Source organism: Sinocyclocheilus grahami, unplaced genomic scaffold, assembly GCF_001515645.1.
Source record: "Sinocyclocheilus grahami isolate Dianchi unplaced genomic scaffold, SAMN03320097.WGS_v1.1 scaffold784.1, whole genome shotgun sequence".
NCBI classification, from domain to species: Eukaryota; Metazoa; Chordata; class Actinopteri; order Cypriniformes; family Cyprinidae; genus Sinocyclocheilus; species Sinocyclocheilus grahami.
This window is the reverse complement of record NW_015505963.1, coordinates 7,962-22,210: the sequence shown is the minus strand read 5'-3', so window position 1 is coordinate 22,210 and position 14,249 is coordinate 7,962. Positions and strand designations below refer to the sequence as shown.

At 36.0% G+C, this 14,249-nt stretch overlaps 1 protein-coding gene across 1 annotated transcript; it reads left to right on the top strand.

The window, feature by feature from the left end:
- The first annotated feature begins 5,244 nt into the window (after nt 1-5,244).
- LOC107561619 (centrosomal protein POC5) lies at nt 5,245-13,463 on the top strand. Its single transcript, XM_016246092.1, has 13 exons — nt 5,245-5,374; nt 5,968-6,051; nt 6,168-6,312; nt 7,778-7,858; nt 7,971-8,155; nt 8,520-8,696; nt 8,890-8,994; nt 10,479-10,658; nt 10,766-10,931; nt 12,199-12,335; nt 12,658-12,774; nt 12,941-13,117; nt 13,229-13,463. The coding sequence occupies exons 2-13, from the start codon at nt 5,968-5,970 to the stop codon at nt 13,373-13,375; spliced, it is 1,701 nt and encodes a 566-aa protein (XP_016101578.1). The 5' UTR covers nt 5,245-5,374; the 3' UTR covers nt 13,376-13,463.
- The last annotated feature ends 786 nt before the right edge of the window (nt 13,464-14,249 follow it).

Genomic DNA, 14,249 nt, shown 5'->3' with positions numbered 1-14,249 from the left:
AGAGAGAGAGAGAGAGAGAGAGAGAGAGAGAGAGAGAGAGGTATACTGTGTGTTGTGGTAATAATGCTATGCGGAGAGACCTGACGGAAACACCGTGGTACGACGTAAAGAAACCCCCTACAAGAGACTGTTCAATTGAAAGTCAAATCCGGCATCTTTTTGCCAGATCACGACAAACTGGCGTGATTTAAAGGTGCACTCAGCATATTATGACAATTAATAAAGTTTTACGCGTAAATAATGAGGTTGGTCTTATGCACAATACATTTTATAAGCAACCTCAAGTTTATTTCACGTGGTCGAAAATGTATGCATGAAATAAATTGGACGTGTCTGTTGTGACAAACAACTAAATATGCAGGCTTTTTCATAAGCCAACCTTGTTCTTTAGAAGAAGAAAAAGATCTAATTTGAAACTGAGTTTCATGTAGATTTGATGGACAACGTAAATCAATCTGATCGACAGCATGAAATGAAAAACATCCAGTTAGACAAATTTGGCCATATATAAATACATAAATTCAGAGTTGTGTTTCATTAATAAGCTTTTCAAAGGGAGGACGATTAGTTCAATATTGTACCAGATTCTGGAGGCCTATAGCAATAGCTTTAGACAGTTTGTGCACTAAGCCAGTATGTATGAAACAGTGACCTCTAATTTCTTCTGTTGTGTGACCTTATGCTTCTGTTCCTCATTTATGACTGAGCCATAGAGGAGGATACACTCAGCATGAATGATTGAAAGCCAAGGAGCACTTCACTTAATGAGCTACTCTGCAGTATGGAGCATTATAACTATGTGTCCTCAGTTGTGACTATCAGTGGAATTTCAGCCTGTTAAATCTTTTTAAGAAGAAAAAAAAACAGTTTGATTTGAGATTGTTTACACTGAGACAATCAGAGATCTGTATGTCACTTTGACGCAGCACCTGGATGCGAATCAGCATGTACCACAGCTAAATCTCCTTGAAAACTTGTAACATTATGTCAGTGTTGACATTAGATAATACTTTTCACATACAATTTCTTTTTTGAAAAAAAGGTTCGAGACATTTCTCAGCATGACAATAATAAAAACGAAGCTGTCAGTTGTGTCATAACTGCAGTCATTAGACTTGGCCATACCATCTTACAAATTGACGTATAACCATCTTAGCTACTACTTAAAATAGATCAGCTTGCAATGATGCATCATACACCAGAGCCTATGCCTCCTCTAATGGCTAATGAATACAAATGATAGAACATGCAGTGGTGAAGAATCCACTTTGCTCACAAAATTTGCTTCATACAAAAAATCTTAGCATTCAAAACAGAAGTGAAGAACTTTGACATCAATTCTACAACAATAATTCACAACCTGCCTGTCTTAGTTGTGAGCAATGATAAATACCTCAAAGGCATTTTACATTTTTGGTTGCTGCAGTGCTTCAGAGTAGAACGGCTTTATGACAGCTGTTGCTGCCTATGAAGGATTGCTTGCATAATAATGGGAGAGTTCTGCATATGTTCTGAATATCTGATCACAGATTTAAAATTTGCAAACTATTCAAAGTGCAAACTGTATAGCGCAGCTAAAACATGAATAATGTGATCATGTAAGCACATGTTTGTATAATATTAATGTCCCAACTTGATGATTCACTGAAATACATTCTCATGTAAAAAATCATTAACAGCAAAAGACTGTAATGCCTGTATAACTTTTGTAGTTAGAATGTAGGTTTATTGCATTATTTTTGTGTCATTTCTGTTATCATGATAGTGTTTTGTGCCTCTTCTTTACATTAGTATTTCCCTCAGCTTGTGGAAAAGCTCCTTGTGAAGAACTTTGATTCATCATGTGGCTTTCTCATTTCTTATGGTGGTTGTCTGTGCACTAAAAAGGTATAAATACAGATTTTAGTTCTTCAGTTGGTATATTAATATTATATCAGTTATATTGAGAAGCGTTAAGGTGTTCGGCCAGCTTATACATGTGATTCCTTTTATTTTAAAATGTCTTGTAAGGAAAATGTTTTGAAAAGAAAGGGATATCGAACTTTTCACATTAATTTCCCCTAAGTATATTAATTTCATGCTCATTCATTCAGGGCAGGCAATGTGTCCATAAGAGCACACTCTGCTTAGAACGATAATCGGTTTCCTTAGACAACACAATTAAATGATCTTGAGAACCAATAAACTCTGAAACTGCTAAAAGAAAAACTTTTTTTGTTATTCGATTAACCTCCTAACTCAACTCCTTTTATTACTTCTGTCCTCTGTCTACAGTTTCTGCATTCTGAAGCCCACAAATAGCTCTACAGAAACACCACAGGAGAGAAAGTTCATTTAATGGCTTGAGACTATTGTCCTGGAACAAATTGAACCAGGTTGTGAGTAAAGAATGTGGGCTGACTTCCAAGTGAGGGCAAATACAAACACGTTTATGTTTTTCAGGCTGAGATTCAGAAGCAGTATTTGAATTCATGTTGAGCTGGACATTTTATCAAGGTGCTGTAATCATAAGTGTAGCTTGACATTTGAGTTGGGGGGCTGAGGCAGGGGGCAAACGATCTGGTGGTAAAAGAGTCGTGATACTTCACAAGGCAGAGCACAAAAAGAGTGATGGATAAAGTGGAATAATTTACTTACAATCCACTAAGAACAGTATGTGCTATGGTTTACAAGCAACGAAGAATATCTTTCTGTTAACACAAATACAACTAACTAATTCAATGTAGGCTACAAAACTGTTTGCTGAAATGTCCACAACATTAACAACAACACCAAAATAAGAAAGAGCCCATCCTGTGAATTATACTCCAGTTGCTTTAAATTCCTGATGCAATTGTAAGAGCTGAGATTTTTTATTATTGTTTTAAATGGAAAAGGCAGTACATAGGCCCATGCTGTGTTATTGTGTAATGTAGTACATGTCTAAATGTAGCCTACCTCCTGAAATCAAAATAAACTTTAAGTTATTGTACTTAAGAGTCCACTCATTCTGATGACTGAATTATAAAGCACTCCAACACAAAATACCTGCAGGGTTTATATAGCTTGAAACAGTGCAGTGCTTTTATTCATGGTCAGTGTATTATAAGGCCTGATTCATTCATTCAACTCATGCGCTTCACTTATCTTTTAGATTCTTGATGCATTAATGATGGCTCAGATTGATTTTCTTCTCTGATTTCCTTTCTTTGTGTTTTTGTTTTTCATTAGCCTATTTAGCTATTATATGTCGACAAGTCTGAGATTGATCTGTAATCGATGCAATTGTAAGAGCTGAGATTTTTTATTATTGTTTTAAATGGAAAAGGCAGTACATAGGCCCATGCTGTGTTATTGTGTAATGTAGTACATGTCTAAATGTAGCCTACCTCCTGAAATCAAAATAAACTTTAAATTATTGTACTTAAGAGTCCACTCATTCTGATGACTGAATTATAAAGCACTCCAACACAAAATACCTGCAGGGTTTATATAGCTTGAAACAGTGCAGTGCTTTTATTCATGGTCAGTGTATTATAAGGCCTGATTCATTCATTCAACTCATGCGCTTCACTTATCTTTTAGATTCTTGATGCATTAATGATGGCTCAGATTGATTTTCTTCTCTGATTTCCTTTCCTTTCTTTGTGTTTTTGTTTTTCATTAGCCTATTTAGCTATTATATGTCGACAAGTCTGAGATTGATCTGTAATTCAAACTGGCAATAAACATAAAATTATGGATTAAAAAACGTAAAGTTGTGATAAAACAAAATGGGGAAGTAAAGTTTAAATAGACGATGAAGAAATATTTACGAATATTTCTGGGTCGCTAATCGATTGTGTTGTTTATAACAGTGATAATGTGAACTCTTTTGCAGCTACAAAACGTCTACTAAATGCTAATAAATGCAAAGCAAATAAAAAAAAAAACTATAGGAAAGAAAAGAAAAGAAACGAATAAAGCAGAAAATATCCCCCCCAAAAAATCTTTTTTTGGTACAATTTTTAACATTTCCATACGAGTCCGTGGGACTCGGTTCTAATTTCATCGGGTCTGTCTTGGGTCGGGTCTTTATTTATGCACATCAGGTTCGGGTAAGAAGTGATTCGGGTCGGGTATGGATTTTAGGACAAGAGAAGACCTCTAGTAGTTACATATTTTTTAGATTATATATATATATATATAGGCCTATCCACCTTTTTCTTCAACGCGGAAGTAAGCCTATGGGTGAGACTTCCGGTTCATTAGCCGCTATAGGTAAATAACGAGGAGAATAACAACGTGCAGTAAACGGTAAAACTGTTTGCACTACAAACCAGTGTGTTCATAATTTCAGATAATACATTAAAATAATATGATAAGACACACCAACTTTCAATATCAAGCAGCAAAACGAACTGTTTTGTTCAGCTAAAAATAGCTGGACGGAGTGGACGCAGATGAGACCGGAAGCCAGACCCATAGAATTTACAAATGGCCGCGCCCATTTTTACGACAAGAAAAAGGTGGATACGAGTATAATAATGATTCTAACTTAACACTTAAGCCAAACACCAAAAAAAAAGAAAAAAGAACTATCCACCTTTTTCTTGTCGTAAAAATGGGCGCGGCCATTTGTAAATTCTATGGGTCTGGCTTCCGGTCTCATCTGCGTCCACTCCGTCCAGCTATTTTTAGCTGAACAAAACAGTTCGTTTTGCTGCTTGATATTGAAAGTTGGTGTGTCTTATCATATTATTTTAATGTATTATCTGAAATTATGAACACACTGGTTTGTAGTGCAAACAGTTTTACCGTTTACTGCACGTTGTTATTCTCCTCGTTATTTACCTACAGCGGCTAATGAACCGGAAGTCTCACCCATAGGCTTACTTCCGCGTTGAAGAAAAAGGTGGATACCTTTTGTTCTTTAATATTTTGAATTGTTTTTAGCTTTATTTTTTGTTTTTCATTTAAATGTTAAGTTTTGAAACTTTGTTGTATGCATTTGTCATTTTTATTTAGTCGCTTTATTTTTAAAATGTGTATAGGTAGTGTTTATAAAGTTTTAGCTTTGGATCTGTTTTTAGTGGTTTTAATACTACAATTGATTGCTTCAGTTGTCCTCATTTGTAAGTCGCTTTGGAAAAAAGCGTCTGATAGATGACTAAATAAATAAATATCAAAAGAACAATGCAACAGACGCTTCCGCGTCCCTGTAACTACGGAAACATTCTAACCAATCATAAAAGCGAAGAGAAACGTGCCAAATTTTCAACCAATCAAAACTGCTTTTACTGCAGCGTCTAGCAGTTTGAAACAGTGCTTTTTAACAGTAGAGTGGGTACTTACAGATTGAAGGAATACGCTGCGTTATAGAGGAACAAATACCTTTAAAACACTCACTGAGAAGGTAACGATCGTATTGTTTTATCTCTCTACCACACATGATGCTTAGCAGATTTAGCTTAGGAACTCAGCAAGAGGCTAACACAGCGCTGTGAAGCTAACTAACGTACAGCAGGAACTTAGTTTGCTTCGGTTCTGGGACTGGCTGTTTATGTCTACCTGCGTGACAACTGACTCAATATTTGACTTTATTATATGAACATTAGCAAACAAAAACGTTGCTAAGTTTCCTTACTTCGAGAAAACCACTGTCGAGAAATCACTGCTTCTGCTGCTGCTCAAATAAACAAAAACCTTGCACTGTTCGTTAGATTTTCAACTAATGCTTCTATAAATACATTAGTGGTAGTTTATTAGTAGTATGTTGAATGTAAAACTTTTAGCTGATAGATCTAGTTGTTTTAATCAGTTTCTTTTTAAGGGTGTTTTAACAATGATACCTTGGAGTTATAGAAGATTAAACCGTTTTGAAGTAGACTGGCAAAGCAATACAGTTATTGCATTTAAGAAGAATTGGTTCTTTTGGCCTATTTGAACTTAAATGAGTCATTTAAACATTGTTATATATAACACCACCTGATTCATTCTGTATTTCAGATGTCATCCGATGAAGGGGAGCACAATAGTCCAGTTTTACCAAGAGATTCAGACCGAGGCAGCTCCGTTTCCTCTGTGCTTCAGGTGAGTTATCATAGCCACCATCACAAAAATCACTAAGGTATATGATTCAGATTTTCTGTCATTTTTGACAGTTTAAAGGATGCTTTGACTTTGTTCCTTCTCTTTCAAATTTTCAGGACGAGTATGAAGAACTTCTTCGATATGCTGTCGTGACTCCTAAATATGAACCGAGTTTCCCATCACAGCCGTTGAGCTCAACTCAACTCTCCAAGAGTTTACAGCATACGACTAAAAGAGAAACACCTGCTCAACACACTGCAGGTAGACCCCTTACTAACATATAATGCATATTTAGGAGATAATAATGCTATATAATTCCAAATTGCAGACACCAATGTTGCATGTAATTATTTGGTTGAGAGGTCTGTAGATTTAAAGCAGTTTTTCTTGACTGTGGGGTCGGCGCCCGCTAGGGGATCTCAGCACACATCCAAAGGGGCCGGAAGAACAGATTGAAGCTGAAATAATTTCTTAATTCGTTCCCTTTAGGGAGCAGGGCCTGTATTCACAAAACATTTTATCTTGCCAGCCACTAAGTGTTCGTCTAAATAGCAGTAAAAGTTTTTAGCTAAGATTTTTCTCTTAAAACCTATTCACAAAGCTGCTGAGACAAACTTTTAGTAAGGAATAGAGAGAAGTCTTAAGCTAAGAGTAAAGGGTGGGGTTGATCTCGTTGCTATGGATGAAGTCAGCATACTCACTAACTATGCACGCAGTGATTGGCTGATAGTCTCTGTCACAGATTTATTCATAGAAATATTGTAGAGCACGATGTTGTCTCATATAAAGGTTTAAAAATAAAAATGTTGCCACATTCAAATAAAGATTTTAAATTGCAGGCTAAGTGTCACTAATTAAACAAGTATACGTTCAGCTAATTGTCAGCCTCTTACGTGTATGCTTCTCGTAAACAATTAGTGAATATGCATATAAACAGCCTTTTAATTAACAGAGTAGAATAATCATGGCTGATAGTAACACATGCAAACGTAAAAAAATAAATAAACTGGACGCTAGAACAGCTGTTACTTCTTGCCCAACTGGTTACTGAAAACAAGGATAAAATCAAAGGAAAATTTAGAGTTGGGATAACCTCCAAAAACCAAAGGCGATACCTTTTTTAAAAGGTCATTATCATCAAATGTTTCTTAAAATGTTTACATTCAGAGGCAGATTGCCGGCAACAGCCATTTTAGGATAGTTTGTGCTTCACTACTCCTAACCTTTCACAGATTTAGGAGCTTGTTTTAGAGCTAAAACGCTTTGTGAAATACTCTTAGAGCAAAAATTTAGGAGTCCTAAATTTAGGATTGACACGGCCATTATTTTTAAGATTTTCTCCTAAATCGGCGAGTTATGAGCTACTTTTAGCATTTACAGTAATTTAAATGTTTTATAAAGCTCTAAAATGTTTTATCAGGTAGAAATTGATATTTGCAAGTAAACAAACAACAACTTGTTAATCGCATGTAAATGAGTCATGTAAATTTACTGGTAATAAAAAGTGTAAACCATGTAGAACATTGTTATTGGAATTTAATTATTTTGATTGTTTATATAATAAATTTACTGAATTATTTTACTATATTGCAACACCTTGTTTCTGTAAAAAAAAAAAAAAAATTTATAATAGAAGAAGAATCTGAAATATTTTGTGAGGCTTTCAAATTTGTCTTTGACAATGTCATGACAAAACGACTGAGAACCACTCTTTGTTTTATTTCAGATAATGAAGTGCACTCAAACAACGGGGCTATGCCAACTCCGTCATTAGAAGAATCCAGACCACAAAGTCGAACATCCGAGGGTAACTTCATGAAGCCATTTAAATTAGAATCTCTCAGCCCTCTTGCTTTCAAATGTGTCTCATCCAATCAGAATCTAGAACTATGTGTTTTATAATATTGCTTCTACTTCAGCTGAGAGCATGGCAGACAGGCCTGTGTCATCTGAGGAAAGATCAGCGAGGTCGCAGACTGGATCAGACAGATCAGGACAAAGCAGCCCTGATGCTCTGACCACCGTCATGACTGAGATGTTCATCTCAGAGGAGAACCTGAACAAGATGGAGAACATTTTGGACACCTGGACCACAAACCTTAAGGTTTGCTTTGCAATTATGTATTGTAAGCAGCAGAGTTGTAGTTAACTAAAACGAAAACCATAAAAAACAGAGAAATAAAGTAAATGTTAATTGAAATCATCTGTTTGTCAAGGCAACATTTTCATTTAGTTTAACTTGATGTACTAAAATGACTTAACTAAAACTAAAATAAAATTAATAGAAATATAGTCATATTAAAACATTTTTTTATAAAAACAACAAAATTACTAAAAATTTAAATGGAAAAAAAACGTCAAATATGAAACTATAATAGTATTTCAGTGATATTAAAATAACACTGTTAAGTAGTGTTTTTCTTCATACTATAATGCATTATAGGAACTGTTTCTTGGTCTGTGTACAGAGTAATGTGATGATGGAGCTGAGGAAGTGGAAACTGGCCTTTGTGGAGCAGCACAGACTGCAGCTTAAGAAGGAGAGGGAGAAACATGCAGCCCATATGGCTGCTGTAAATGCTGAGATGGATGGTCTGAAAGACCTGCTCAACACCTACAAGATCTCTAACCAGAGAAAAGATGAGGTGCACACAAATATTGATAATTAATAGACTGTTCCTGTAGTATGTATTAAGTGTAAGTAATTAGTAAATGTTAAATGTAAGCTTTGAAATTCAGTGTATGGGGTGCAAAATGTTACTCTGTGTCAGTTTTTCACAGGCTGTAAGTCTCTGTTTTCCAGTTTGTCATCTCCTCCTTGGCCTTTGCCATCTGCAGGTGATCGTGAATCTGAGCAGGGCGGTTGACAGGCAGAGGGAGAAGCTGGAGCTGATGAGGAGTTTCACCCAGTGGAGACTACAGCAGTGTGCAGCCAGAGAGGAGGTGAGACGGGGCAAGCTCAGACTGACAGCACACACACAAGGCAGCTGTTTTTCAGACAGTGTTGTTTACTCCCGTCAGATTGATACTTCAGACAGGCTTGTGCTTTGTATTCATTTTCTTTTCTTGGAGAAATTGCAGTTTCACAAGCATATCTGCGTTTAAAAGGATAAGTCTGAAATGTTACTAACAATATATTTCTGCCTCATCATTTGACCAAAATGCACACTGGATCGCAGTCAGAAGTTATTACAAACACTTAGTGGTGACTGATAGTGGTGATTTTTAAGTGTTGTATTAACTTCATTAATTGTCATGTGTAGCTTGAAGCTATAATTTTTTCTGTTACCCATAATACAATTATATTTCATAATGTGTTTTATCAAAAGAAATAGCAGAAGTTCGTAAGAATATGTTTAGTTTTCTAAAAAGATTTTTAATTTTAGCAATACAATTTATATCGGGATCAGGGGGATGTGGATAAGTAAGACTTCAGAGTAAAGTAATGCCACAACTTCCATAATGCCATCATGCCACACATTGGTTTTGAGATCATCTTTTCTTCTCACAAAATTAATGTAATGGCAATATTTCCATTTGTTGAATGTAAGCTTTTTCATATTCCAAGCTTGCCCGCAGCTCTGGTGACTTCACGTGTTCATGAGTCATGAAAATTATGGAAATAAATATAGGAATTATTGGATTGTTGGACTTCAAATCAGTAGGGGTTAAGTAATCAAAAGTAAGTAGGTAACTAGCTGATTTATGGATGATATCTGAAGTAACACTTTATTTTAAAGTGTCCTTGTTACATATTACATGTACTTACTATTATAATAACAATAAATTATGCATAATTACATGCAAGTAACCCTAAGCTAAACCCTAATCCTAAACCTAACCATATAGTAAGTACATTTAGTTAATTAATATTACTCCGTACTTAAATGTATAATTACACTTTAACAAGGACACCTTAAAATACGTAAAGTGTAACCAAATATTATTACTGAAATCATATTAGTAATTAGTTACACTACTAGTTACTGCACAAAGTAATATTATTACTGTAACCAGTTACTACCAACACTGATTGGGATTAATAAATATATTTCAAAAGCCTATTTATGTCCTGGTAAAATCTTCAACGAAGTAGTAGAAAGTTTTTTTTATTATTATTTTTATATACACACTACCTGGCTTCATTCAAATTCTTCAGTCAGTTTTCAACAATAAATATTTCTTGAGCAGCAAATCAGCATGATTTGATAATGATTTCTGAAGGATCATGTAACACTGAAAACTGGAGTAATGGCTGTTTAAAATTCAACATTTCCATTACAGGACTAATTACGTTTTACAATATAAGTTTTAAGTTATTTTAAATTGTAAAAATATTTCACAGAATTACTGTTTTACTTTTATCAAATAATAAGACTTCTTTTTTTAATAAAATATAAATGTTCATGTATTTCTGTGTGTTTCAGGCTCAGGGGGGCAGACTGGCGGAGCAGCACTATCATTTGCAGCTCAAGAGGAAGGTGTGGGCAGGCTGGCACTCACTCATCCAGAACAGGTGGCGGGAGCGTGTGGAGAGAGCATGTTGTGCCAGAGCAGAGGACGTCTGCATGCAGCTCTCTACAGACTACGAGACCAAGATGGCACAGGTGATTGGAGCCAATACCGCAATTTTACTGAAAGTGTGATTGATTCCATGTTTAATAGGTTACTGGATTTGGACATTACATGAAAGTTTTGTGATTGTGTTTGTCAGTATGTAGAGGAGCTCCAGAAAGCTCAAGCTGAAATCCACAGGCTGCACACGGAGCGAGAGCGCTATGAGGACTCTATGAAGAAAGCTTTCATGCGTGGGGTCTGTGCTCTCAACATCGAGGCCCTTAGCATGTTCAACACTGGAGAAGCGGGTAGACTGGACCATGGTAAGATGATAAATGTGATCATTGCCACTGTAATTGAGCTAAACCCATCTAAGGCATGATGTAACAGTTTAACATGACTAATTGTTACATTCTTGAAGTGTACATTATGACAGATACTCAGATATTTCCTTTGATATGCAAAAAAATGTCATAAAACCTCATTACTGTTAAAAACCGAGGATTTGACAAAAGGTAATTTCTAAATAACTGAATACACCCTAGGCATGTCGTTTTATATGGCAGCTAAATCAGATTCATTGCGGTAATGGTTTTCTAGCCTCTGGCTTTACTTATCAAACGTTTAATATTCCTGCATCATAATCAACCTTTTTCCCTTCTGTTGTCCCACATGTAGCTCATACTGTATATACAATTAAACAAGCAGTAAAGGTAGACAAATGTTAAGGGTTGAAGTGTGTCGATTAGGGCTGCACGATTAATCGAATGCGATTGTCATGCGCATTTGGTTAAAAAAGCCGGTTCTGTAATCAGCAGGAAATCATCATCACGTGCTTTCAGATGGAGCAGAATTTAAGCAGTGATAAAGGCATTGAATTATAAATATACTTTATTTTAATGAAAATTATAATAATAAGAACTCCGATAAACCATATATTGCTGTAGTCAAGTGTTTATTAGTCACGTTGAATCAATGAAAGCAGTTAAATCTTCTGTTTATTCAGCTGCAGCGATTCTAGGGTTCTTCTACGAGGCGTATTTGGAGTTTCAGCGCGAGAGCGCCCTCTGGCCTTTGGATGGAGATTTACTGCTGATCGCAGAACAGTGCTTCACTGAAAGATACGCATGAGAGCTTCTGTCGAATCGCGGGTGTGCAGACAACTATAAGTTTAGGAAACTTAAAAAAAATAATAATAATAGTTGTAGTACTAATTCACAAAAAAGCTGCTTGGTTTGAAAGTGATTTCTGTGTGAGCTGTGCCTTATACATTGCTGCATTGTTGATATCAGATAATGGACCTTTTTTGCCTGTGAAATTTTACCAAAATTTCATTGACTATTCCTTTATTTTTATTTTTTTTTGAGGCAATGAGCATCAGAGAGAGAGAGTGTGAGACAGAATTTGATATTAAAAGAATGAAATCGGATCTGAAACAATAATTCAAATTAAAGCAGGGCTGTTAATATCTTCATGTACATGGTACCATATTCTTTTTTTATTTTGCGAAATAATTTCCAAAGATCAAACCTTATGCAGTATCATGACTCTAGCCTTTATTTATTATTCTTATTTTTTTTTTCTTTGTAGATGTTCCACTTCCAGGGGACGAGCCAAGCACCAGCTCAATGGCCAATCACCCTCCACGGACTGTCTCGTCATCACGGCTCAGTCCAGTTGTCATGGAGAGTCCAGTACATCTGGGCATTGCAGAGGATGTAGAGGCCGTAAGACGTGCAAGAAACAATGCTTTGAACCCAGCAGTCATATTTAGCACTATTGTTTTCATATTGATATACACTGTGTATGCAATGCTCTTCATTTCAATATCAAGCTTGATGGAACATTATTACGAGATTGTAGTGTTTTCTTTTTAGTGTATTTACAGATGCCCTTTAGTTGTCAAGTTAACCTCAATTACTTCATTTAGGACCAAATGCCTTTTTTTGCATTTTCTGTGTTTCATTTCCTAGAAAATTTCACATGACAGTCTAATCGGTCAGAATAATGTTTTTAAATTCTTGTTTTTATTTCTCTCTCTCTCTTCAGGAACATTTTGTCTCTCAGCCTGGCTCAAGCACAGGCCCAAGAGCAGAAACTTTTTTCTCAACCACGGTGGTGAACTCTTCCGGACCACCAGGGGGCAGTACAAGTTCTTTCAGACAGGTACCACATTTCACTGCAAGTATATTTATAAATATATTTTATATCAACCCTCTCAATCCGTTTCTAACCTGTCTTTTCAAAATGTTTGTGATTAAATTTATATATTTGTGTATCGAATGTTCTGAAAACTGCTTGCTTTTAATGGTACTACTATTCTCTTCTTTAGGCGAGCACACGGATAGTAACAGCTGGCAAGCAAAAAGCCTCCAAGACAGTGACCGCTCGTTTGACGGGACGGCTAGAGCATAACCGGACGGGCCGCCCTCCTGCAGCTCTGCATGTCATGGGTGTGGCTCCTCCCATGAGTTCAGTTGTTGTAGAAAGACACCACCCTGTCACTCAGGTATTAAGAAACATCCCTACAGATGTCGAAGTACACGTGATGATATCAAAACATCAAACACACAATACTGTTCATTCAATTTTTTCATTTTTTTTTTTTCACCATTTACAGCTTACTGTCGGCCAGGCAACAGCAGCTAAATTCCCTCGCTCTGCTCTTCAGAGTCAGACTGTCTCCAGTAGCAAGAGCTCCTCCAGCCAACCCAGAGGCCCCTCCTCCTCCACCTTTCACATCCACTCCATCAAAGTTGTGGACTAACACACACACACACACACTCGTTCATTTATCTGTCAGGCCTTGAGTCTGGATATTGTAACTCAATAGTATTTGATTTGATAAGAGGCTTTGAATTAGATTAATACATTTTTAGTACTAAATGTAATTTATTTTTTCATGAACATGAAATGAAGGTAAGTTGTTTTATACTGAAATTGCCAAGATTTTAATTGAAGAATCATTATTTATTACATGATATGGTTTCTTTAATTTATTAAAGTTGTTTATCACCATTTACTTTATAATGTTTTACAAAGTCATAATCAAAATCTGCAACACTTTTCTGATTCCTTGTTTCAGATCAGTCAGCTACTGTATTAGTTTGTACTGTACCTTAATCCACAGGTGGTACTAAAGTTAATTGTTGGATCAATTAGAAATTAAAGTGCTGTTTTTAGTTCATAGCAGTCTTTGTAGCATCTTGAATTCATGAAACTGTGCATTTCCGTGTATCAGTGTTTGTTCCTTCCATTCTTATTTTTTCTGGGAATGAGAAAAAATGTATAGAATGAGATTTCATCATTTTGTTCCTTGCTAATTTTACTGTAAGGGACATTATAAAGACTGTGAAAGCATAAATGTATATTTTTACGCCGCAAAGCCATATTGCTTTTTGTATTAGCAACGCATCCCTACCTGCAATCTTTGTAATCCCAACAGAAAGCAGTGCTTCATACAGGCCTTTGGCTGGGCTGCTCCCTTCTATCATGATTCCATGAAGCCAGATCAGAAGCATCCTGTTCCCATGCTCTTGGAAACTGTTAGGACCTAGTACAACAAAATACTCAAGTTTTTAAAGGGATAGTTCACCCAATTCTGTCATTAATTACTCACCCTCATGTCGTTCCAAACCCAT